The sequence below is a fragment of the Pteropus alecto genome, unplaced genomic scaffold, assembly GCF_000325575.1.
Source record: "Pteropus alecto unplaced genomic scaffold, ASM32557v1 scaffold87, whole genome shotgun sequence".
Taxonomy (NCBI): Eukaryota; Metazoa; Chordata; class Mammalia; order Chiroptera; family Pteropodidae; genus Pteropus; species Pteropus alecto.
Genome location: NW_006443225.1, coordinates 10,746,650 through 10,772,844, shown reverse-complemented (window position 1 = coordinate 10,772,844; position 26,195 = coordinate 10,746,650). Strand labels below are relative to the sequence as shown.

The 26,195-nt window shown below is 35.0% G+C and overlaps 1 protein-coding gene, 1 long non-coding RNA gene and 1 other non-coding gene across 6 annotated transcripts in view; 2 read left to right on the top strand and 1 right to left on the bottom strand.

Moving 5' to 3' along the window:
* The first annotated feature begins 8,892 nt into the window (after positions 1-8,892).
* Positions 8,893-12,111, top strand: LOC107196550. The gene is made up of 4 exons (XR_001517986.2): positions 8,893-9,252; positions 11,423-11,520; positions 11,786-11,849; positions 12,011-12,111. It is a non-coding gene; the product is annotated as an uncharacterized LOC107196550 (long non-coding RNA).
* On the top strand, positions 11,620-11,708 carry LOC112472730. The gene has a single exon (XR_003043751.1). It is a non-coding gene; the product is annotated as a small nucleolar RNA SNORD87 (small nucleolar RNA).
* MCMDC2 (minichromosome maintenance domain containing 2) overlaps positions 12,069-26,195 on the bottom strand; it is a 33,449-nt gene continuing 19,322 nt past the window's right edge. For 3 of the 4 annotated variants that reach the window (XM_006924012.3, XM_015598695.2, XM_025041121.1), the window contains 4 exons: positions 25,894-26,073; positions 22,975-23,117; positions 19,376-19,485; positions 12,069-14,331 (listed from right to left, as the gene is read on the bottom strand). In XM_006924012.3, the coding sequence (XP_006924074.1) occupies positions 14,165-14,331; positions 19,376-19,485; positions 22,975-23,117; positions 25,894-26,073 (600 nt within the window). In that variant the 3' untranslated portion in view covers positions 12,069-14,164. The remainder of the gene's footprint in view (positions 14,332-19,375; positions 19,486-22,974; positions 23,118-25,893; positions 26,074-26,195) is intronic. The other variant, XR_003043666.1, reaches the window with a different exon arrangement.

Sequence of the window (26,195 nt, the reverse complement as noted above, 5' to 3'; positions counted from 1 at the left end):
CCTAGCAGAATGATACAAACTATCCAGTTATAAGATAAATAAGTTATGGGAGGTAATGGTGACTACAGTTAACGATACTGAATTGTATATTTGAAAGTTGTTATGAGAGCAGAGCTTTAAAGTTCTCATCACAAGAACAGAAACTATGTGAGGTGATGGATGTTCACTGAACTTATTGTGGTGATCATTTCCCAGCACATACATATATCAAATCATTATGCTGTACACCTTAAACGATGATATATGCCAATTATATCTCAACAATACTAGGGGGAAATGGTTAACTGGACTCAGAGGGTAAATGATGAAGACTCATTTTCTGGCATACTAGAGTTAACTTGTTCCAACCAGACCATAATGTTTGAGCAAGTATGTTTTTGATGAAAATAAATCTATAATTTTTATCCTCAAACTTTCCCCCCTACTCACACATCACATAATATTAAATGGAAGCATGTAGAAAAAAAATAATACCAACTAAAAATACCCACTATTGGTGAAGATGGGGAAATGGGGACTGTTGGAGTGTAAGCTCTTTTAAACACAATCTGGCAATATCTGTCAGTATTTTAAATGTACACACTCTGACTTTGGAATTCCACATCAAAAAATTTCCCTAAAGATACACTTACATTCACAAATGTACATAAGAATAATTATTGCATGTAGTCATCATTTTTTACCTCACAATTTATAAATTTCAGAGTTTTCCCTGGCTTCAGTATTGGCTACACCCAAGTAACCTATCAAAAATGGAAATCTGAGGATGTAACGCACCTTCTCAAATTCTTTCAATGTCTATCATCTAAGGGTGATGTCTAACCTCTTAACTTGACCTATGAAACCCCCACCTATCTCACTCTTTACTCTCCACCACCTCCTACTTTATACTTTAAGTTGTAAAACACACACACACACACACACATACACGCGCATGCGCTGCTATTTCATGCTTCAGTGCCTTTGTTCATCAATCATTAGTTGGTCCACAAATATTTTTTTTAATACTATGGCACACATTGTTCATTGCTTACCATATCAGTTAGGAATTACATTCAGTTGCTAATAGGAAAGACCCAACTATAGTGGTTTAAATAAATTAGGACTTTATTCTCTCATGTAAGAGAAATCTACAAATGGTAAGATGGCTTCATAAAATTATCAGGGTCCAAAGCTTCTACTTATCATTAGCCAGAACTGGGTCACAAGGTTATCCTCAGATGTAAGGAATGTTTATCGGTCTGGGTTTGGTTAAGGTATCTGCTTCAGCTAGTTTAAAATGATAGAGGACTATAAGTATTAGTAACTTACACAATCATTGGGATTAAACAAGCTTGGGCTGAATTTATAGGAACAATTTCCAAAGACATTCCACGGAACTGGGCTGCGAAGGCAGCTGATACTTCTGCCACAGTCTGGACTCTGCCTGACAAATGGAAAGCTGTCCCCACAGTGGCTGACTCCAGAAGCACACCACTTTTGCAGCATATATGTCAGCAAAATGGATGCCTTGTACCCTGTTTTTCTCCTGATATAACTCAATTTGGAATTCAGAATTTTACACCAATGCATTTGACTGGCAGGACCCAATTCATATCCAGAATCTATCTGCAAGAGAATCTTGGAATATATAATGCTTAGCTTTCCAGCCTCTGAAGTACAGAAATGTAGATAAAAAGAGGCTGGAATATCTATTGAGTGAGCCAGTCCCCAGCATCTACAACAGGTAGTAGGAGAAGCAGGCCAACGATTAGCTCAGCACTAAGAGTAGGCCCATAATATAAATAAAATTAGGGTTTCATTATCAAGGAAGACGGCTGGGGATGGCCATAAGGAGAGCCACAAGAATATCTGCCATGGGAACCTGACCCTGTCTTAAGAGATCAAGAAAGGTTTTCCTGAGAAGGCAAAGAGGGACGAGAAGCACATTCTAGGCATAGGGGGAAAAGCAAGTTGAGAAGAATATGCTGCTTTGAAAGCAAGTGCATGGGGAAGGAGGATGGTTACTGCACGTATATTATTTCATTTAATCCTTACAAAAATCCTAGGAATAAGTACTATATCACTCCCAATTTTTAAATCAAAAAGGACCTTAAAAGGTACATTAAAGGATTTTAATATTTTTAAGGGCAGCCAGAAATCTTTCACAAAAATGCAGAGGTGAGGGATGTTGGGGAGCTGTTAGTAATGCAGAGAGGAGTACAGAATTCCAAACAACAAAAAACACCATAAATATAATGAAAAATAAAACAGATTGGAGGAAGTTATTTGCAATGCATGTAACTGTTGATTGACTAAAGATTAGTATCTAAAATATGTAAAGAAATCCCATTAATAAATTATAAAACTTACAAATACTCCAATCAAAAATTGGATGAAACTATGATTTACAAAAGAGAAAACCCGAATGATTAAAAACATAAAAACAAATTTAAGAGAAAAAGAAAACATATGTAATCTTTTCAACCTCGTGGAAAATGCAAATTAAAATAATAATAAATACCATTTTACAGTTATCAGACCTGCAAAAATGTTTAAATTCTGAAAAGAGTAAGTTTTGATAAGGATGTGGTACAACCACTTGAAAGCAGTTTGACTATATTAAGTATGAAGATGCATTTAACCTTCAATCCTTCAATCCAGCAATTCAGCTTCTAGGGACAATGGTGTGCTGTGAAAAGCAAGTATTAATTATTGAAGCATTCAGGTGTTCTGTGAGCCAGTTGTTAAATAGTAGCTTGAAATCAGCCATAATGGGAGTATTCACACCATGAAAATCTGAAAATACCACAAATCAGGATTTGGGGGTTTATTTGTTTTTTACATCCTGTTTACCAGAATACCACTGGACATAGATATGTACAAGAAGACATTATAGAAGAAACATTCAGAATCTATACTGCATTTAAGTTTAATGGGGTATTGATTTCAGGACGATTTGTATTAGATCATCAGTGAGGTACAAATAACATCATAATTTAACTTTAGTTTGAATTTTTCAATTACTTCCACATTCTTAACTCTCTGTGTAATCATTCTTAATTTTTTTTTTAAACAGTAAGAAAGTGTACTATTTCACATAACCAGAAGTCTAAGCTGGAGTGCTCCCTGGCTGGTTAATTTGGTGGTTGTTTGGTTCCTTCTCCTCCTTTCTACTTTGCCATCTTTGGCAAGCTTCCCTCACTTAATAAATGGCAAGAATTCTTTCACAGATGATAATATCTAGGAAAGAAGAGCTGTTTCTTCCCATATGTGCCTTTTCATCAAAGAAGGAAACTTTCCCTAAAGTCCCCTAGCAGACTTCCTCTCAGGTCCCATTGGTCAGCTTGAATAATTTTAATAACATTCCATTACATTTGGATTTTGTCATAGGACTTAAGTAGTTGTTTGCAAGTCTTAGTCTTAACATAAAAGTTAAATTTTTAAACAGAAAAGGAAAACCCTAGTGTCTCACATTGACAATTACAGGACTCATTATTTTAGATCCGGGCAGAAATCACAAGTAATTTAGGTAATTTTCACTGAAATCATCTCAGTAAAGTTCATGTACTTTAAGTGTTTAAGAATCAGCTTTCATTCGGATCAATGCCCTATTTTCTGACAATTTAATGTATTTTTTCACAGATTTGGAACTTTAACCTTGATGAGAGGTATAAATGCTATGATTATCTTAATGTCAATATTATGTTTAAAAATAATCTTGCCTGAGGTAAAAGGATCTTATGTATAAAAGTCATGCATTTATGACTAAGGTCATTTATATTTTTCTTGCATTAACTCTATTTTGACATGCTTACTCTTGAGCAAGAAAAAGCACAAGCATATGGTTATTATACCCAACTTCCTTCCAGTTCCAACCTCATTTTCTGCTGCAAACATCTAGGGGGACTGGGAGGTTCTCCAAATCATTCACTAAATAAGAAAAAAGAGTGAAGGCCAAATGTATTAATTTACTAATGAGATTTACATGTGTAAGTGCAGACTATATAGGTTCTGAAAGCTTTTAAGAAAATAATGTTCTGTATTCCCTGAATCCTGATGTATGTCTACCTCCAAAATGTAAACTTTTTAAGATAATCCTGGTTATACTATCAAAGAATGGCTACTTTTAAAGTTATTTCTGATAAACTACTATATTAGATTTAAACCATGAAACTTTTCCCTTGATGTGGTTTTAGTTGTGTTTACAACTGATGCATTAACTCAGTTCAGCAATCTGGAGACCAGCAACCCCCAGGGATGCACTTACTGCTGGAGAATACCAAACACTTTTCACAATGCCAGTCAGGGCTGAAGGGGCAAATCTCAAAAACGGTCTATTTTTGCAGTCATAAGAGAAAATGTACTACTTTAATAATTCTTTCTTAAATTTAATTATAAAATTGCATACACATAGTAAAAATCCAAACAGTAGAGAATGGCATACAATAAAATATAAAATATTTAACCAAAAATTTAACCAAAAATAAGATTTTAATTAAAGACTTTTCTGCACCTAGCTTTTAAATTTTAATATATCTTTAAAAATATTCCAAATCAGCACATATAGATCTATCATTAATTTATTCAATAATTCAATAGATATTAAGTCCTAAGGATTATATTAGGTGCTAGGAATAAAAGATGAACAAAAAAAAGATGAACAAAAGAGACAAGATCTGGCCTCTCATAGAATGTATACTCCAGTGAGGGCAGCAAAAGTCAATAAGTTTAAAAACAAACAAGTAAGATAATTATAAATTATGAAGAAAACAAGAAGGGAGATGATTTATAGTGGGTCCACTGTAAATAGGCAGGGCAAGTGTGGCCTCACTGAGAAATGGGCAGAGAAGCTAAGACCAAAAAAAGGAAAGAAGTGAGCCATTCAAAACAGCAATTCCAGGCAAGAACGAAGGTCTTCAGATGTGAAAATTATTTGGCATGTTCTAAAAAGTAAGAGTAGACCAAGGTGACTGGTATGAAGTACGAGAGGGGAAGCAAAAGATGAGGCCATGCAAAGGTGTGAATCTTTTTCTCTCTTTTTAAAATATAATTTTATTTTTATTGTGGTATACATAACAAAATTTACCAATTTAAGCATTTTTAAGTGTAAAATTTATTGGCAATAAGTACATTCACAATCCATTCACAAACCATCACCATTATCCATTTCCAGAACTTTGTCATCATCCCAAACAGAAATTCTGTACCCATTACACAATAACTCCCCATCCACTTTTCATCCCGGCTCCTGGTAATCACTGTTCTACTACTGCTATGAATTTGCCTATTCTAACCACCTCTTCTAAGTGGAATCATATAATATTTGTCCTTTTTGCCTGGCTTATTTCACTTAGCATGTCTTCAAGATTCATCTGCCATGTAGCATATAGCAAAATTTCTTTTTAAGGCTAAATAATATTTCATTGTATGTATATACCACATTTTGTTCATCCATTCATCCATCCACGGACATCTGAGCTGTTTCTACCTTTTGGCTATAGTGAATAATGCTACTATGAACATTGGTATAGAAGTATTTGTTTGAGTCTGCTTTCAATTCTTTTGGGTATATACCCTGAAGTGGAATTGTGGAATCATAAGATAATTCTGTGTTTAACTTTTTAATGAATTGCCATACTGTTTTCAACAGTGGCTGTACCATTTTACGTTCTCACCAGCAATGGTTTCTAATTTCTCCACATCCTTGCCAACACGATATTTTATTGTTGATTTTTTGATAATAGGGTGTGAAGTAGTATCTCATTGTAGTTTTGATTTACATTTCCCTAATAGCTAGTTATATTGAGCATCTTTTTCATGTGCTTATTGGCCATTTGTGTAACTTCTTTGGAGAAATGCTTATTCATGTCTTTTGTCCATTTTTGAAATGGGCTTTTTCTCTGCTGAGTTGTAGGCGTTCTTCAAAAATTCTGGATATTAATCCCTCATCAGATGTATGCTTTGCAAATATTTTCTCCCATTTCATCTCTCTTATCAGTCTCTTGGTAGTATCTTTTGATGCACAAAAGTTTTTAATTTTGGTGACGTCTAATTGACGTCTAATTGACGTCTTATCTATTTTTTCTTTCATTTCCTGTGCTCTTGGTATCATAGCCAAGAAATCATTGCCAAGGCCAATGTAATGATGATATCCCCCTATGTTTTTTTCTATGAGTTTTACAGTTTTAAAAAATTTTTTTTTGAATGTTGTGACTGCTGACTCCCTGAAAAATCAAACAAAATAACCTGTTGGTAAGCAGAGCTGAGTTTATTATCACAAAAACTTGTAAAGGAGGGAGGATAAGGGAAGCAAGGGAGACCACTGCTTTGAAATAGTCTTTTTTCTTTTTTTTTTACAGTGCGTATACATACACATGTTTGTTTATTGCATTAAATTCCTCACAGCGCTTTCCCTCCTATATTTTTATAATCCAGAATAAGGGGGATTCAAAAAAGTATTTCCTTGATCTCAGTTTGAAAAATATAAAAATGAAATTAGGATGACAGCAATCTGTTAATATGCTGTACTTGATATAGTCTTAATAATATCTCCAAATGAAGAAGGCAAAGGAAAGACATTTATGAGCTTTTTGAGGGTCTGGTTTAGGATGAATCTTTCGATGTTGAGGGGGTTAATTGAATTTGGGTAAAATTCATGACATAATTCATATAGACATAGCTAGGGAGGGATTCAAAGTGAATCTTTGACAGAAACGGCCATTTGATAAGCCTAGTTGAGTGATCCAAAGACATACTTATTCTCCTGAGGGATAACTGAGTAGTCTGTGGTTAAAAAAAAAAAAAAAAGATCTTCCATAAGTTTGAGTTAAGTAAAGTTTCTTAGACATAACACCCGAAGTCAAATCCATATAAGAAAAAACATTGACAAATTGGATTTCATCGAAATGAAGAACCTCTCTTTGAATGACATTGTTGAAAGAATGAAGACAAAATAAAGACTGGGAGAAAATCTTTGCAGAAGATATCTTATAAAGAACTTGTATCCCAAATATATAAAGAACCCTCAAAATCAAGTATAAGAAAACAAACAACTCAATTTTTTGAAATGGGAAAAAGGTTTGAATAGACTTTTCATCAAAGAAGGTATTCAGATAACAAATAAGCTTGCAAAAAATGCTCATTATTATTTAGAGAAAGGCAAATTAAAAGCTCAGTGAAATACCACCACATACCTATTTCAATGTCTAACATTTTTAAAAGGCTGACTAAACCAAGTGTTGGCATAGTCAAAGAAGGTGAAATGATTGGAACACTCAAGCTCTGCTGGTGGGAATGTAAAATGGTATAAAGTTAAACACACACCTACCATGCCATTCCATTCCTGGGTGTTTACCAAGAGAAATAAAAGCACATGTCCAAAGATTTGCATATGAATATTCATAGTAGCTTTATTTGTAATAGTCAAATACTGAAAAAAAACCAACATCCATCAATGAGGCAAAGAATAAACAAATTGTGGTATATCCATATACAGGAATACTACTCAGCAGTAAAAAGGAATTAACTGTTGTTACACACAGCAGCATTGATGAGTCTCAAAATAATTATGCTGAGTGAAAGAAGCCAGACAAAAAAAGAGTACATACTCTATGATTCCATTTAAACAAATTAGAATTAATTTTCACACTCTCCTCTACACCTTTCAGTAATGGTGGCTCCCACATCTACCCACCTAGTTATAGGCAAAGGCCTAGTGGAGGTGGCTGCCCAGGTTGCAAAATTAGCTTGTAGAAGTGATATTCCCTCATGAGTCTGTGATGGCAGGTTGAGGCCCAAATCACTACCTAACAAGAAAGTATGTCCACTCAGGGCCCCAAAGAATTCAAATCCCTGTAAAGCATTTAGCAAAACGTTATACAGAAAGGAATCCTTTGGTAAAATGAGTATAAGCACAATTTATATTGCTAGGTTTAGATTTTCATACCATGTTTCTTTGAGACAAACATATTTTTGTACTGGATTTTCTATCAATTTCTTAGACATTCAATTTTTAAAGGAGAGATGATATATCTTTTACTGATGTAATTGTTTAATTATATGCTTCCATGTGTATTCTTTCAGGCAACAAGATCATCAACCTGTCTTCTCCAGCACTAAACCTAGTGCTTTGCAGCCAGGACTCAATACATAATAATTGAGAGAAACAAGAGTAATACAGGCATACCTCAGAAATATTGCGTTTTGGGCTCCAGATCGCTACAATAAAGCCAGTCGTCATTTTTTTGGAGAGTCTTGCCATCAATTTGTAAAAAACACATCCATGACCGCAATAAAACAAAGCAGAATAAAACGAGGTATGCCTGTAAAACATAAAGCACAAAAATCGATAGCAAATTACATGTTCATAAACAGGCAGCTGACTGATTTACGAATGTTTTTAACCCTCTTATTATTAATAAAAATAGAAACAATAGCTATTGCTATAATACATGGAAAATAAAACTTTTTTTTTTCTAGTGTGTGAAGGGGTCATTCCAGATACCTTACTCTCAACTGAAATGTCCAATACCACCAGTTCTTTAAACACTGGATTATGTGAGGGAGTAGAATACCAAGCAAATATATAAAGTACTAGGAATGGGAGCCTCGTTTTAGAGCACTGTTTGGTCGCTTAGATACATAAACTGGCAAGTTATCACTTACATACTCAATGAATTAGCTCTAGATGAGGTTCTCATGAGCCTTGAAAGCCTCATGGAAGTTCCAAAAGCCACCCTCCTGTAAACTTGAGGCCTGGCACGCCACCTCAGGTGGAGAAGCCCAGGAAGACAGCGACGTCCAGGGCACACCCCCCCAGCCTGCCTCCCGCCCCGCTTGCAAGGGCGGGGCCAGGCCCGGAAGGGGAGGAGCCAGGCCGGCAGCCCTCTAAGAGCCACCGGCGGCCGCCGCGCTTCCTTTTCCGCCTGGCTGCTGTTGGGCGAAGGCCCGCTGAGAGCTGTAGGCCATGCGGACCCTGCGGCTCGGGCGGCAGCGCCTGCGGGCGGGTCGCCAGGCTTTTCAAGGTGGGAGTCCCCGCGGTCCTAGTTCCTTCTCTCCTTTTGTCGGGGACTCGACTCCCTGCCGGAGCCCATGCCCGCTTCAGGACCTTGCGTCCGTTCCGCCTGGGGCCTCCATTCCGGTGGTCTCCATCCCTTACCCGGCTGCAGCCCAGCGGTCGGCACCGTCGCGTGGTCGGCCCAGGAGGCACCTTTCACTCCCACTTGACGCGGCCACGAGCTTTCTTCCGCGCCATCTGCTCAGTCGCATTTTGTGAGTAACCACCTGCGAGTCTTAGCCAACCCTTCTCTTTAGTAAACGCAAGATTCCAAATCTTCTCAGCTCAGAAACTAAGGGCCTCTGATCAGTTGGTTCCGAGGCGGCTGGAAGGTACGGTACGGCCTGTGGCTTCGTGTCCGCCCCCCGACCCCGAGCCTTCGGCAGAGCCCTTTTATACTCCTCGTAAACCTTTGTGTGCGGATACTACCGTAGACCTAGTATACAGTAGCAGGTCCCTTAAATGGGCGATTTATCTTTAGTAAGGAAGCATTTTATAAATTGGGATGGGATTCTCTCAGGTATTAACACAACCTTTACCTAGCTGTACTTTGATTTTTAAAATTAACAGGACAGTTTGCGCACTAACAGTTCTCGACACAGTGGAGCACTTGTCGGCATTTGTTCCTCGATCTTTGCAAATAGGCTCTAAAGACATAGCATTGAAGTTGGAGAACAATGTGTACCAAATAGGAGACTCTTAAGCCAGTAAATGCCTGCTATACTCTTAGATGCTTGCGTTTACATAGAGATGTATATTTCAGGACGAAATAGAGAAGAAAACTGATCAACAGCCGGGTGACTGGAATGGAACATGTTGCCTATTCAAAAACAAGTTTCGAATGAGTATCTCATCGATGAGACTTAGCATAGTCATGTGGTTTCTCTCCCCAAATTTGAAATGCGTTGCTTTATCCAAAACAATCTTAACAGGGCAAATGTGATGGCTTAAAGTAGTTTATATTTGGGATTACAATCCTTATTTTTGAGGCCTGGGTGGCTTGAATCCTATTTACAAACTAAATGTTTGATAAAAATATGGATATGCATGTACACTCTGCAACATAATACACAGGAGCCCACCAATTCATTTAAGAGCTGGAATAATACCAGTACCATAGTATCTATTTGCTTCCCTATCTCATTCCTTTTGCCTTACATTTGAGGTGCCCATCTGGATTTTTATGTCCAGTCTCTTGAGTTTTTGAGGGTAGTGGGATAGATAGCAATTTTATTGTAAGTATGTATCTCCAAACATTCTTTTTTCTTGTTACAGGTTTTACACAAAAAGGACTACGCTTGTAGTTCTCAGTTCCCATGAATCATTAAACTGAAATTTTCCAAGCTGGAATTATTCATAACCCATAGTCTGAAAATCAAGTTCTTTAAACACTGGATTATGTGAGGGAGTAGAATACCAAGCAAATATATAAAGTACTAGGAATGGGAGCCTCGTTTTAGAGCACTGTTTGGTTGCTTAGATACATAAACTGGCAAGTTATCACTTACATACTCAATGAATTAGCTCTTGATATTGTGTGTGAAGTATTTCAGCATTTCAGGATATTGTGTGTGAAGTATTTCAGCATTTCAGGACTCGAAAATGATAAATTGTTTTGGAAGGTCCAGCATTTGATGTCTTCATAAATCATTTCCAGTAGATGTCTGGTTCAATGATTTATCCTCCTGGATGTATCCTATAAGATATCGGTGGCCCTGGCCATGCCCTTTGCAGTACCTAAATATGCTTTCAGGCAACTTGGGATTTAATTTTATAGACTGTGTCCAGTAATGCCAACAAAAATATGTCTGCTCTAAAACTGTTAGATTTGCTATTGTAATGTATTTAGTTGGAGGGTTGTACACTTGGTGTCATATCTAACCTTTAACCCGGCTCATATCTTTGTCAAGGTGTGAGACAGAAAAGCAATGGTTGGGTACTCATTAGGACTATCATGTCTTAAAATCAATAGTGCCACAGTGAAGAACATAAATATTTAGCCACCATTTTCCCTGCTTATCTCATGCTAACGAATCCATCTCCATCTTGGAAAGATCATTTATGGAATTGTTAGGGCCTAATCAGTCTAAAAGGACTAACATTCTTAAATCGTAGATAACTGAATTTTGGGTTTATCTGTTTCGACTACCAAAAAAAAGTAGAATTAAGCAGCAGTTACATTCTTGTGTTCCATTAGATATGTTAAAACAATTCTATATAGTCTCGATGTTATTAAAAAATGGGTCAGGAGTCAGGAAGACTACATGTATAGTTACATTTGTGGTTCCCGATAATGAAAAAACTTACTGGACCATTCCTACATATAAGATGCCAAACAAACAGGTTCAAGTACAAATAATTCACAATGAAAAACTTGATTTTCAGGTGCAACAGAGCCTAGGAGTTGAAGATGTCATGATGAATGTCTTCCGAAAATTAAACAAGATGACTAAACCACTAGGAGCACAGCTGCATGTAACAAGGTACGAACAGTAAATGTTAAATTGTGTGCTTTTTAACATATTTGTATTGTTCTGAAGAGCAGTACCAAAATGCTTAATACATTTTTGACAGGTTTAATAACTGGCACAATGATGACTTAAATTACTTTTTGCCGTTTACCCAGCAGAGGGTTTCTTTGAAGAAATAATTTTAAGACTGAGGTGCCAGTAATCTATATTGAGATTATGTGAACTAACTTGACTTTTGTTGTTGTTTTTTACTAAAGTGGCGAAATGTTCTTTTCAGCATATAGGTGGCTGCAGATGAATGATCAAGTCCAGCTGTGATGTTTAAAAATTCATTGCCTCAGGTAACTGATTTGTCAAGGAACCCCATCTATTGATAATTCAAATATATCTGATAAAGGTCTGGGGCCATTTCCTGTTGCCATTGTGTGTGAGCTGAATGATTTCCTTTGTGTCTGAGTATAGAATGCTTTTCACTGTTTCTGTGTTCTTTTTTTCCCCCCAGAGATGTGGCATGCAACATTTTGGGAGGAAAAATGAATTGGTCAAGAAGATGACGCAAATGATGAAAATTTATATTTTAATAAAATCAATATTTAACATTGATTGCCTCCGTAAATTATGTAGAAAATGCACGTTTGAGCACTTAATTTCTGGGCAACAAAATCTGTTTTCTTCAAAATATATCAAGACCTTAAACAGCTCCATTCTCATCATCACTAGTTAAACTTGTTTTTAACATTGGGATAGTATGTTCTTGTTAATAACTAGCACATCTGTGAATAGTGACTGAGGTGGCATACAGGTGGGGAGACATTTCTAGTACCTCCAGTTCTCATACCCTTTCTTGCCTTATAGAGGATTTCTGGAGGCTCTATTCACTGCATACTAGACAACTATGCTGGCCTCCCCTCAGAACCTGATGTTATGCCTTAAAAATAATGCAGTAGTTTCTCCCCCCACAGTTTCAGTTACCAGTGGTCTGCAGATATTAACATGAAAAAATCTAGAAATCATGTTTTAAATTGCATTCTGAGTAGCATGAATCTTTGCATATTACATGCCCAGTAATCACTTAGTTGTCTCATGGTAGTGCTTATGTTAACCCTTATAACTTATAGTATAATTGTTCTATTAGTTAAATCTCTCACTGCCTAATTTTTAAACTTCAGGTATGTACGTATAGGGTTTGGTATTCGTGCTTTCAGGCATCTACTGGGGTCTTGGAATATACCCCATGATAAGGAGGGGTGTGGAACAACTAGTTTGGAATCTCCTAAGCTCTCAAATGAATTAATTGCTACTTGCAAATAAAGGATTCACCTGGAACCTGCAAATTTGTTTTAATTTGCTTTAACATTTGAATTAAATAATCTCAATCCTAGTACAAGTAGTATACAATATTAAGGAAAATCGAGACAATAGTCCAGTTTGTCCAGAGCTTGAGAATTGGTAAGAATTCTAAAACTGAATTCCTGGCTGGGTCAAGACATTTGCTTTCATCAGGGTTAGCATAAAATGTGTACAGCAGCATAACCACATCAGAGGCAACTTTTGAAAACCATCCTTACCAGTGTTCAATATTAGTCCTCTTCATCAACAGAACAATAACACTTTAAAATTGTAAAATGGCCATTTTGCAGATCCTATCATAAAATAGAAATGTTTCTGCCTTAACCAGGAAACTATAAAATACAATTAAGCCACAAAATAAGATCTTTATAGAACTATAATTTGTTTTTAAAAACTGCCTTCTGAAAACTAGTCTGGCACTAGTGGATAATAAAGATTGTCAAATGACTAAGGAAATAGTGAAAGTCCCACAGAGTTAGATGTCCACCTTATGGTTAAGACACTCCTTGAAGTACCAGTTTCTAAAGAATCAGTGCATGGTAGTATCTTGGTAAGGTAACATTCCTTTCAGGAAAAAATTATCTTTTGAAGATTTGGAGATTTTACAATACAAGTGTATTTTCTAATGCTGTCTGCCTTTTCAGAGAGTACATATATTCCCTCCAAAAATGACTGCATTTGCAAATGGTTTCTTTGCCTTTTGGTATCTTGTAACCACTTAGGTTTAAAGAGCCATGTGCTCCTTGATTTGTTGTAAATTAGTTTGTTTAACCTAGGTTATAAAAAATGGGAAATTTCCAAGGCTTTTCCTGACTCCACAATTAGGGCTTCCAAAACAATATACATATAATGGACATGTCAATATCTAGTAAAATATGAAAATCCTTATATTCAAGGCTTCTGGTTATATAAATTACTCATCAATTTGTCAAGTTCAAAAGTGCAAGAAAAAAGTTTTAAATTGTAGGTACTCATCTAAAGCGCTATTGCCATCTTGTGACGAATCAAGGGAACTACATAAAAGTTAACCATCTTTTTACGTTGCTTAGCTTGCAACGTACTTTTATCTGTTTACTGGTATACTGGGCTAACTAAAGTTTTTAAATAGGATTCTCTTAAGTTTTAAGGTTCTGCTGTTAGGTTTGGTAGTTAGATTAATGCTTATTCCATTAGCAAATGATTTGAAGAGATATTTTGTATTTTTAAAGATATTGTAATATACACTACCTGAAGTGTGACTTCAAAAATCAATTTGCACTTTTTTTCCACTGCTTAAATAGGAATGAAGATTTTTTCCTTGGATTGGCTATTCATCGCTAGCAAAAATAGTTGTCCCAGGTCCATATGTGGCAATAAACTGTAGGAGCTGTTGTTGGCACTGAGTCAGATAGATATCCCTTTTCTCTAAATATTCTTCATTATACAGTTCAAAAGGAAATACTGCATTTGGAGCAACACGAAATACAGTGGTCCCTAAATGAAGAAGGAAAAGTGTAAATTAGAAATGTTCCATAAAATTCCTAATATGATATCATACTTCAACAAAATGTTCTAGTGAAAGTTTTAAAACTAAGTCTGAACTATTTAATAGAGTATTTCAATAATGATTATTTAAATCTTTTTTTTTGAGACCAGAAAACAGGTTCAGTAAATGTACAAAGTGGTACCAGGGCCAGTGGGAGAAATATGTGGATGATTAGTTTGGAAACTACAGAAATTTGCCATCTGATAAAACAGTCATTATAGTTTTGAAGTTGAATGGTGATGTAAAGAGGTGGAAGAAGTAGGGAGAAGGAGGTATTGGAAGGTAGGGAAACACTAGTATTTGATAAAGGTTAAGTGGGCCAAGGGTAAAGACTACATTTCTCAGTTACTAAAAACCACTGACAAAGACAGACAAACCTATGCAACAGAATAAAAGCCTGATAATAACCTTTGTATACATGGTGAAATGGTTTTTGACAAGGGTGCCAAGACCATTCAGTGGGGAAAGGGCTGTCTTTCCAACAAACGGTGCTGGGAAACAATATCCACATGCAAAAGAATGAAGCTGGTCCTTCCCCTTACATCATATGCAAAAATTAACTCAATGGATCAAAGACCTAAATGTAAGGACTAAAACCATAAAACCTTTAGGAAAAACTGGGGAAATGCTTCATGACATTGGATTTGGTAATGATTTCTAGGATGATACCAAAAGCACAGCAACAAAAAATAGACCACATCAAAATAAATTTGTGTGCATTAAAAGATACGATCAACAGACTGAAAAGGCAACTCTTCACATGAGTAGGTATTTCTTCAAAGAAGATATACAAATAGCCAATAAGTACTTGAGAAGATGCTCAATATCACTATTAGAAAAATGTAAATCAAGCCATAATGAGATACCACCTCACAGCCGTAAGGATGACTATCATCAAAAACAAAAGTATTGGCAAGAATATGGAGAAATTGGAACCCTTGTGCTCTATTGGTGTGAATGTAAAATGGTGCAACCCTTATGGAAAACAGTATGGTGGTTCATCAAAAAAATTAGCAGTATTGCCACATGATCTAGCAATTTCCTTCTGGGTATATACCCAAAATAATTGAAAGCAAGTTCTCAAAAGGATTTGTACATTTATGTTCATAGCAGCATTATTCACAATAGCCAAAGGTAGAAACCAGAGGTGGAAAACATCCACTGATGGATGAATGGATAAACAAAATGTGATATATATATGTCACATATATATGTGTGTATATATATATATATATATGTATCTTGTTTGATAAGGTGATATATATGCATATATGTATTTTGGTTGATAATATGATGGAATATTCAAACTTAAACAGGAAGAAAATTCTAGTGCATGCTACAACATGGATGAACCCTGAGGACATACTAAGTGAAATAAGCCAGACAGACACAATAGGATAAATATATGATTCTACTTATATGAAGTATCTAGAGAAGTCAAATTCATAGAGATAGAAAGTAGAATGGTGATTGTCAGGAGCTGGGGGAAGGGGAGAATGGGGAGTTACTGTTTAATGGGTACGGAATTTCAGTTTGGGAAAATGAAAAGGTTATGGAAAATGGATGGGAATGAACTTAACACCACTGAACTATGCATTTAAAAATCGTTGATAGTAAATTTTATATTATGTATATTTCAACAATTAAAATCTGACTACTGCTGTAGGAGTTAAGCTCTTAAATTTGTTTCATTGATTAATTCATTGAGTACCTAAATGTGCCTGGCCAGTAGTACAACTGCTAGCCAAGCAGACAGTGTCTACCTTTCTAGAGCTGTCTGTCATCAGCAAACATTTTTAGCTTCAGACTTTTGTGACTGCTCCCTTTACTGCTTCACCTCACCTGAGACCTGCTCTCCCTGAGAACACTGCTTTCCTGTGGTTCTCTGAAGTGAAGCTGCGTTTTCTCAAACACCCCACACACCTTAGTATCACAAGCCAGAATGAGTGCCTGCATGCTGCACCTTGGCTGCTTCCAGACCATTCTTGCCCATCTTCTGCTTGATAAAAATTTGTCCTCCTTTGATGCCCAGTGGCTCCTGGACCTTTCCCTTTCTACAGCACTTGGCTCACAGCCTTTCTCTCTTCCCTAATGCCTGCCCTTCGGTGATTTCCATTTAACTCCTGACCTCTCTGTGTCCTGACCTTTTCCCCTCTGTCTCTACCACATATTCTCAAGGTCACAGGAAACTGGTATTACCAGAAACTTACTTCAAAATACCATGAGTTCTAATGTTCTGCTCCCCTACATTACCTCCTATACTTCCAGCTTCCAGGTCTTCTATTTCAGAGACCTCCAGTCTGTTTCCTTCAATTCATGTCCCCTTTTTAACCAATTTGAACCCCTCCCTTGCCAGTCTCCATATGTGATGCCCTCTGCATCACTCTGCTACATTCACCTATCAAAACCTCAACTGTGTATGTACCCAAACATTTACTTTGTGCCCACAGGCAGAAAATCACGTATGTAATTGGCATTTCTTGGTTTCACTTCAAATGAACCACAGAAACCTCGAATGGGCACTCGCACTGCCTGACAACCCTGCTGAATTCCTCTAGCACACTAACTCATCTGTCCCCTATGATGACTATTATATTCTATTCTCCTTTCCTCGAACCCTTCATTTTTAGCTGATGACCTTGTGTTGAGTACATAACCGTCTACAGACCTACCTGATCCTGTATGCATTTGTCTTCCCTTCTATAAAATGAAGTGACTCTTCTATTAGAGGTCGTCAGTACCTTCACATGTGCTCAGAATCCTGTCCCCTCACCTTTTTAAAGACTTCACTCCTTTGATCTTCCCCTCTTTCTGTAGTATCATTAGTTTACACTCTATTGCACATCATATGATCTTATCTTTAAAAGAAAAATCTGATCCTGGACCACGTATCTTTCTCTAGCTAAAACCCTATTTCTTGCCTCATCTTCATAGTCAAACATCTCAAAGTAGTCTATGTGTGCAATCTCCATATCCTCACTTCCTACCCCACCCAAATTCCCACTCCACTGAATTAGCTCCAATCGTGGCCACCTAACCCCTAGCCTGCCAAATCCAGTCTTACGCAAACTCAGCACGTGACACGGTGGGCCACACTGCTCCCTCCTTTCATGGCTTCTGTAACACTACACTTGATTTTCTTTCTATATTCTAGCTGCTGCTTCTCAGTCTCCTTTGTTAGTTCTTCCTCCTCGACCCCATTTCTAATTATTAAAATTCTTCAAGGACAGTCCTAGAGTCTCTAGGCGAATTCATCCATTCCATAGCTTTGAGCACTATCTCTGTGCTGATGATTTCTGAATTATATTTCTAGGTAGAACTCTCTTCGAAACTCCAGATTCTTTCATCTGTCTACTGATATCTCTGTAAGATGTTTCAAACTTCTGTAATTTGACCTTTCTCCCAAACCCTTTTTTCTTTCTTCCCAGTCTTGGTGAATGGCACCATGATCTACTCAGTTTCTCAAGGCAAACACCAGTGAGTTTTCCTTAATCCCTCTCTTTCCCCACTGCTCCAACTTCTAAATCTAGTTCACGAGCACAACCTATCGGTCTTTGCATCCGAGAAAAATATCCCTGAGCAGGGATGATTTTCCTACTATTTAAGGAGCTCTTAACATTGTCTTGCTTAAGACTTCAAAATCAATACACCTAACTGAATTTTATTATGAAAACAAAAAGTACCTAAAGGAAAAAAATTTTTCACATAGTTTTATTTGCCTCAACAAACATTTTCTTAAATGCTTCAAAAAAGTCTTGACAAAATAGTTACCAAGTGAAAATAGCCATATTCTATCACAGGAGTAATTAATATTATAATAGCATAGTTTTTAAATTCAAAGGTGTACATTTTTGTCTTACTGAAATCTAATTGTGTCTTAACAATTCTATGGCATGTCATAGTAAAATTGGCAGCATTTTTTCTTTATGGTAGATAATGTCTTAGCTTTTATCAATTAGGTTTTAAATATAGAAAAACTATATAAAGATAAAGCAAATTAAAAATAAAATATATATCCTTCCTCTTATTTAGTATTGACTAGAAACTAGGTTTTTCTTTTTTGGTAAATAAAACTATTTCAGGATGATAACCTTTTCTAGGGATCATTTATCTCCCTAAGCAAAAAAAGTATAAAGCAAATACATATACGAATTTACATATAATTTAGGGATTCGCAAATCCCTAGGGCTCTCTAAGTATCCATGGATCATAAATTAGGAATATGTGACTTAGATATTTATAGAACAAAGTTCTAATGTTCTAACAGATCTTTACAAAAAGTTATTACAATATAAATTGAATTTAAAGCAAATTTAAGCACTAAACACACAGAAAAGTCAGTGTTAATATACACACAGAAAAGTCAGTGTTAATTATCCTTAAAGTCCCAGGGTTGGAACTAAAGTTTGGTTTGAATTATGGTATATCTCATCAAAATCAAAGTCTCATCTAATTCAACAAACAACTTTGTGAAAATAACTCTCTTCACTCTTACATTAAGAGCTCTTTCATGTTTTTATTAGAAAAACTACAGTAAGCTCAATTCATTTCAAATAATTAAATGCTATAGTCATAATATTAAACTAGCAATTCAGAGAAGGTGGTCATGCAAAGTTGATCACATTTTCTTCGGCTATGTGACTAACTCCACTGTGGAGAAATGCATGACAATTAAATGTTGCATGTTATTTTAATGGAAAATAAGTTTAAAGTCATTTCATGTGTTGTATTCAGTAGATTTTTTTTCTAGAATTCTTTAAAAAATGCAAAAGTTCAAGTATGCAAACAGTCATGCACAATAAAGAACTTAATATCACATGATACTACCTATAAATAATTAGTAAATGTTCAAATTAAAACAAGCTTTACCTCATAGAAATCTATTATTCTTGAAAATAATATTTAAAACATATACAAAATTTTAATTTAACATGAAAAATATTTGTTTAAATATAATTATTTGTAGATATCATTAATAATTTAAAATATTACCGTATTTCAATGTGAGAGATGTTTCAAACAATAAGGCTGCAATTAGTGCATCTTCTTTAATCACTTTAGTCCTTAAGTTTAGTCGAGCATGGGCTTCAGATAGGGAAACTCTAAAAAAAAAGAAAATTGATGCCAATCAAAATATGTTGATATTATAGAAGACAATATATTTTTTGGCAGGAACCAACCAAGACACATGTGAACATAAGCCACACCCTAAAGATCAGCATATTTTTACTTAAAAAAAAAAAAAATTTGTTTCTTTTCAAAGCATTTTTTCCTACCAAGCTGAATAGACTATTCCAGAACAAATAAGTATCCTGACTTATTATCAAAGAGTTTCTATCTTGGCTTATCTTTATTATTATTCTATAACTCTGTGCAGATAAATACACAATTGGGAAAATTAACTCAAGTTCTGTGTAGATAAATACACAATTGGGAAAATTAACCTAACTAAATATCTCTTATTGATACATCTTTGGTATTCTCTTCTAGTTCTTCATCTATTTGAATCCCATAGAATCTTGAAATTTCAGTTAGAAATTTGAGATCAAACTCTAATCAGATAATTGAATTTGCTCTACAATATCCCAGGCTAATTATTAACCAGTCTCTTTTGAACTTTTCCTAGGATTCACTAGGAATCATGAGGCAATTCATTCTTTTATTTTTTATTTTTAAACTACCTTTGATTATCTGAAAAATCTCCCTTAAGCTCGAATTAGGCATATGTAATGTTCTTGAATGATTCCTAGACTTGGGAATCAGAAAAACTAGGTTTAAGTCTCCAGAATTCACTAGTTGTGTGACTCTGTATAAATTATTTGAGATTTTCTTTTTGAAGCTCAGCTATACAATGGGGAAAATAATTCATAGGGTTGTTGTGATTTCAAATAAGTGACCAGAAAGTTTTGGGGTTCACCCATGAAGATTATATAAACGTAAGCTGAAACTGATTTTACTCCAGTTTCCACCCACTAGTCTTCTGGGGTCACAGAGCAAGCCTAATACTTCTTGAATGTGATAGCCTTTCAAATATTCAAAGACAGCTTTCCTAGTTGCCCCATGTTTTCTTTCTCCAAGATAAATATTCTGAGTTCCTTTAATATGTCACAAGACATAATGTTCGGGCCCCTCACCTTCCTGACTATTCTCCTGGTGACCAGATTTGGTTAATATTCCTTTCAGTATAGTACTACAGGTGTGATTTGACCAGCAGAGTAGAGGAGAGGCAGAAGTACCATTTTCTTACTTGTGATACTATATTTTACTAATGCAACCCCAAATCACTATATTATTAACAGCCATGTTACATTGTTTACTCATATTAAGTATAAAAAGAATGAAATCTCAAGTCATTTTTATATTAACCACATCACCCCTTCTCATCCATTTGTACTTGTACTAGAGAGGTTAGGATCTAATTGAGGACATTACATCTATCTTAATTTTCTTCTTCTTAGATTAAGACCGGCATTTGAACCTGTGAAGATCTCACCAGTTGTTTCTTTACAAATTTGATTATCATATTCCTGATGTCTCACCCAAGCTCTTTCCAGAAAAGCTGACCATGACAGAATATGTAAACAGCCTTTCAGGAAAAGAGAAGAGAGTACTGTTCAGCTCCTCTTCTTTAGAAAAGCAAGGATTGTGTTATTAGGTGCCTGTTTATAGAAGTAGGAGAGAAATTCAAGGTTTATGACTTTTCTGAGTAGTGGTTCATCTACTTTGCTATTTCATAAACCCCCATCTCCACCTCTAGTGTTTATTTCTACGATGAGAAAAAGCAGAGTTATAGTAAAATTAACACTGCTTTATTTTTTGAATCAATATAGTCAAATGTAAACTGAGGCTATAAGAGTTTAAATATCTTTTTTACTACAGAGGAAAACAACTATGAGAAAATAAGACTTTCAAAACTTTTTAGCTTTGAGTATTGAGTATTGATATGAGTATTTTAAATATTCAGAAAACAGAAAGCATTATATAATTCTTTTTACCATTTTAAAACATCACAGTTAATTTCTATCTTGTCTTTAGTATTTTTCAGCCCTATGAAGATAAATATACAGTTGGAGAAATTAAACATATTTATTTCTTGTAGACCTATACTTAACATTCCCTGCCAGTCTTTCACTTGTCTTATTTTATAATACAATTATAAAAAGATATTTATTTATTAATGGATTACTTTACTCCTGGTCCTACTTTATATACTTTGAGATTATACATTAATCTATATCAAATGAAGTAATGATCTATCAATAAGGGACTGTTTAAATTATGGTACAGCTACAGCACCACACACTATAACTGGAATACAACTATAAGAACAGAATGAGGTGATTCTTTATGTGCTGATAGTGTGATGGTATAATATGTACGCCATGCATGATTCCATTTGGTTGGGCAAAAGAGAATATCCCATATGAATATATATTTATGTGTTATATGTATTATTATTATTTAAATAACATTCATCTAAAATATGTAACATTCAAATAAATATGTATTATTATATATTATATTTAAATTACATATTTGTATATGCATTATATTTGAATGAATAATTTCTGGATACACAAAAACCATTAACAGTGATTATCTCTAGGGAGTGGGATAGAAATGGGTAGGGTTCATAGGATACTTTACTCATTATTTTAGACTTTTACTATGTCCATACATCACTTTTATAATAAAAATTAGTTTTTTAAAAAAACTTTTCAAGAAACAATAATAGATGAGTCTATTAAAGTATTTAAAAGTACAAGGAACAATATACTTAAGAAACTCTTTTTCTAGGTTCAGTTACAAAAAACCTGGAATATGAAGAGGTTCAAAACAGGCCTCCCCAAGATGTGCCATTTTGGCAAGTGAATCATTCTGAGCTGAAGGCAACAGAGACCCTGAGAGCTCATGAGAAACTTACCTCTCCCTTAATTTAAATTTGGGGCCTGGCCCAAGTGAAGAGTTATTACCAGAGAAAACTTTTTATGACCCATCTATAGGGCAGGGCAAACATCTAATTACTGAACATCTGCTCATCCTACGAATGACCTTCTTCCCCTCTGAAACCCCATAGTGCCTTACTTCATCCTTAGCTCAGAATGCCATATATACCCATTTTAACTTTCCATCCCTGAACCTCTCATGTATGTGAGGTCGCTGACTTTCTCACATATGTGGGGTTCCCAGATGTATGCATGTAATTAAATTTTATTATTTTCTCGTGTTTATCTGTTTTGTGTCAATTTAGTAATTAGACCAGTCAGAAAAGCCAAGAAGGATAAAGGAAAATTTCTTCTTCCCCATAAACAGCCACAGTTTAAAAAACAATCATTTACATTTGAAATCAGTACACTTTTGTCAGACACATCTTATACAGAGGGACCAGTAAAAACTAATTTAGTGAAAACAAACGATGTAACAACATAACAAAGGAATTATTAACTTAAACTTTTTAGAACAAGGTAAATTATAAACCAATCAACCAGCAATCAAACAAAGAAACAAATAAAACAGATAAATAAGTAGGATAATTAAACACATCATTTAAAAGTCAACACTGGCTTTGAAATTTTACACTGTATACCTACAAATATTTTAATGCAGATGATGACAGTTTTGATCCACAGATAGAATCTGTTCTGATTCTGCGACTCGCTAGATAATAGCCATGAATCATTCTTTCTGCCTCCAAGCTGAATTCTACATTCAAATTCTTTGCAAAAGCCAGCAGCTAAATTGAAAGTGTGAAAAATATAATAAGAGATTCAAACTTTATTATAGAATCTATATTATAAAAATCTAGATCACTTTATTATTAAAAGTTGGCCTATTTTTTTTACATTAAAATCGATTATCTGGGGCCATCCCAAAGTCATTGAGCATTTTAAATCATAGTCTTAATACCTGTAAGAATATTAAAGTTTACCCCAAATCAACCCCTTAGTGCAGACATATTCTGTGAAATATATTGGAATGACCATCAAGTCTTTGCTTCCTGTGGAATAAAGGCTCATTTGGAACCTCTCCATGGGAAGAGAGGCCTCCCTCAGAATCTCATTTCCTTTTGAATAGCTTTAATTCTTTGACAGTTTATTTCTTTACAACTTTCTCTCATTGGCCCTAGAGCTTATTCTCCTTACCTCCCTTTCTTCCTTTTAAAAAACTCAACTAAACACTAGCAATGTGGCAGGCACCATGTTAACTACTGTGAATGTGGGCCTTAGAGATTCAGTAAGTTTTGGGTAGAGAATAAGTCTTCAACATAATGATTAGCACTGTTTTCTCTGAGTTTTGTGCTTTTTTTTTTTCTGAATGATTCCCAGTTCCTTAAGTTCTTATTCAATGACATAATTTCCAAACTTTTCACCATCCTGCTTTTAAAACTCATAGAGCCAAAATGAAAAATTAATCATACTAAGGTTGCTATTAAAAATAATATTTATATTTTAAAAATAACTTTTAAAGGATTTGGATTTGTCCTGGGTTTGATATGTGCTATCTTCTTTATTCTCTTTATACTCTATAGTTCCCTCTGGGCCTTCGGAATTGGATAATACCACTACTAATTCCATCAGTAGCCCTGTCTAGGTTTTACCATATGGAGGCACAGTGATGTGCCACCTACAACCTCCTTCAGGAAAAGGCTGTTGCCCAGCTACTGGGAGTGCTGTCAGCACTGGCCTCCAATTGCTGTCAACCTCTTCAGGGATTGCCGCAGGACAGCCCACTACAAATGACTGATTGAGGTGGAAGTGAGGAGGGTTTTATAAAGCCCCTCTATTTCTGACTCTGATGGGTCTCTTTAGCTCCAGAGCTCACTGTGGGGCCTGCAAAGGTTATTCTTAGGCCTACATCACAGCTTGCTTGACTCCTTCTTCTGTCCAATTCTTCCCTCTTCTCCCTTCTACAGGGATTGACAGAAGAACGCTCCCAAACAAGCAATAACACAGTAAGCTCCATCTCAGTATACCTCTTAGAGAACCCAGGCTGTAACATATTCGATCAGTTTTCTGTGACAGATAGATTTATCTTTCAGAGATATTATTTTCGCTGTTACACTAGCATAGTAAAGTCCACAAATCTCTTCGGTTAGACAAATCAACTATAACCTCTTTTGCCTGAGCTTCAAGGCTTATTGTAAATTTTCCAACTCCTAATCCTGATGACTCCATAATGTAATTTTTGTACCAGTCAGGTAAGTCTTCTCATCGTTTTCCATGTATACTCATTTCTACTTTTATGCCTATTTTTGCTCCTATTTTTATTTTTGTTTAGCATGTCTATCCTTCCTGTCATCTAAATCTTACCTTTCCTTAAGGCCCTAAATTTTACTTCATCCGTGAAATCTTCCCAACTCTTGCATTCTACTTGATATCATTTTTTTTTAATTAAGTTGATATCTTCCTTTTTGAATCCTAAAATACTTAGCACCACCCAGTTTAGCACATAAATTGTCCCCTAATTTTTTCATGTATCTTGTTTCTAATCTCAATTAAATGATAAACTAGAAGAAAATTTGTTTCTGTCAGATTATAAAAGAATAGAAATAGGTTCATATATAAAAGTATTCAGTAAATATCTGACTAATTAATAAATTCATGGATTTGTGTTTGTTTTTCTTGGAAAATTGGGTGAAAATTTCTCTAGGTCATTAGTGTACCTACATATTTATTATGTTAATTCCTAGAGACAAACTACTTTTTTCTTATATACTAAAACAAAAAAACCTTATCATATTATCAATATTATTCTTTTTCTGTTCTAATCCATGTGAATAAACAATGCTTATAATTCATTTTTAAATCTACCTCACCTTTCAACCTTTTACCCATGCAATATGCCTACAACGAAGGCAAGCATGAAAAAAAAATTAATGATCTATGGGTTCCCACTTTCCAATATTCCCTGCCTTTTACCTATCCTATCCAGATAATTTAACTCAAGTGTGGACAGATTTCTGAATAGTTAATACTCAAAGGGCTTCACTTGTAAATACTTGAGCACCTTTAATAACTATGAAAATCATTACTAAATTTATATCACCTACTCTCGAGTTCTCTGAACATGCCACACATTTCATGTCAGGACATTAAAAGTAATGTGTCATGATAGATATTCCCTAAAGTCAGAATGCAGAATGTATTCATATAAAAGAAATCCCTTTGAATAGTTTATAAAATGTAAATTAACTCTATGTCTATACAGCTTATCATAATTTTCTATAGAAATATTTTGGTTTTCTTTTCATTGAAATTCCTTAAGCTATGGTGATTTGGACAGTTGTGCAAAGAATAAGCTCAAAATTTTAATATCTATATCCTTAGACAGTTTTTTTTAATTTAATTGTAATTCTAAATATTTTCTATACAATGTCCTTAAAATATTTAAAAGCTAGAAGCAAGTTGGAATAAAGGAATCCTAAATAAATTGAATGCTCAAAGAGAGTTCTATTTAAATTGAGAAACATTAGCATAAGTATTCTTAGTAATCATTTTTTCTATCTTTACCTTTTCAAAATCTTCAGTAGTGAACTGTTTAGAAGCTACATAAAGCAGCCCTTCGGGATCAATGGCTTTCTTTAAAGTATGTTGCACATTAGAAAGAAATGGGTGGCAAGGAGATGATTCATTACAGTTAATCAATAATCCAAATGCCTCTACAAGATTAGCTGGAATCAAACTGCAATCCTACATCAAACAAAAAGGTAAAAGGCGAACATCAAACTCTGGTACTTTTACAAACACTTTGAAAATAACTATAAATTATTTAAATTATTCATATATTTATATTATAATATTCGATTATATTA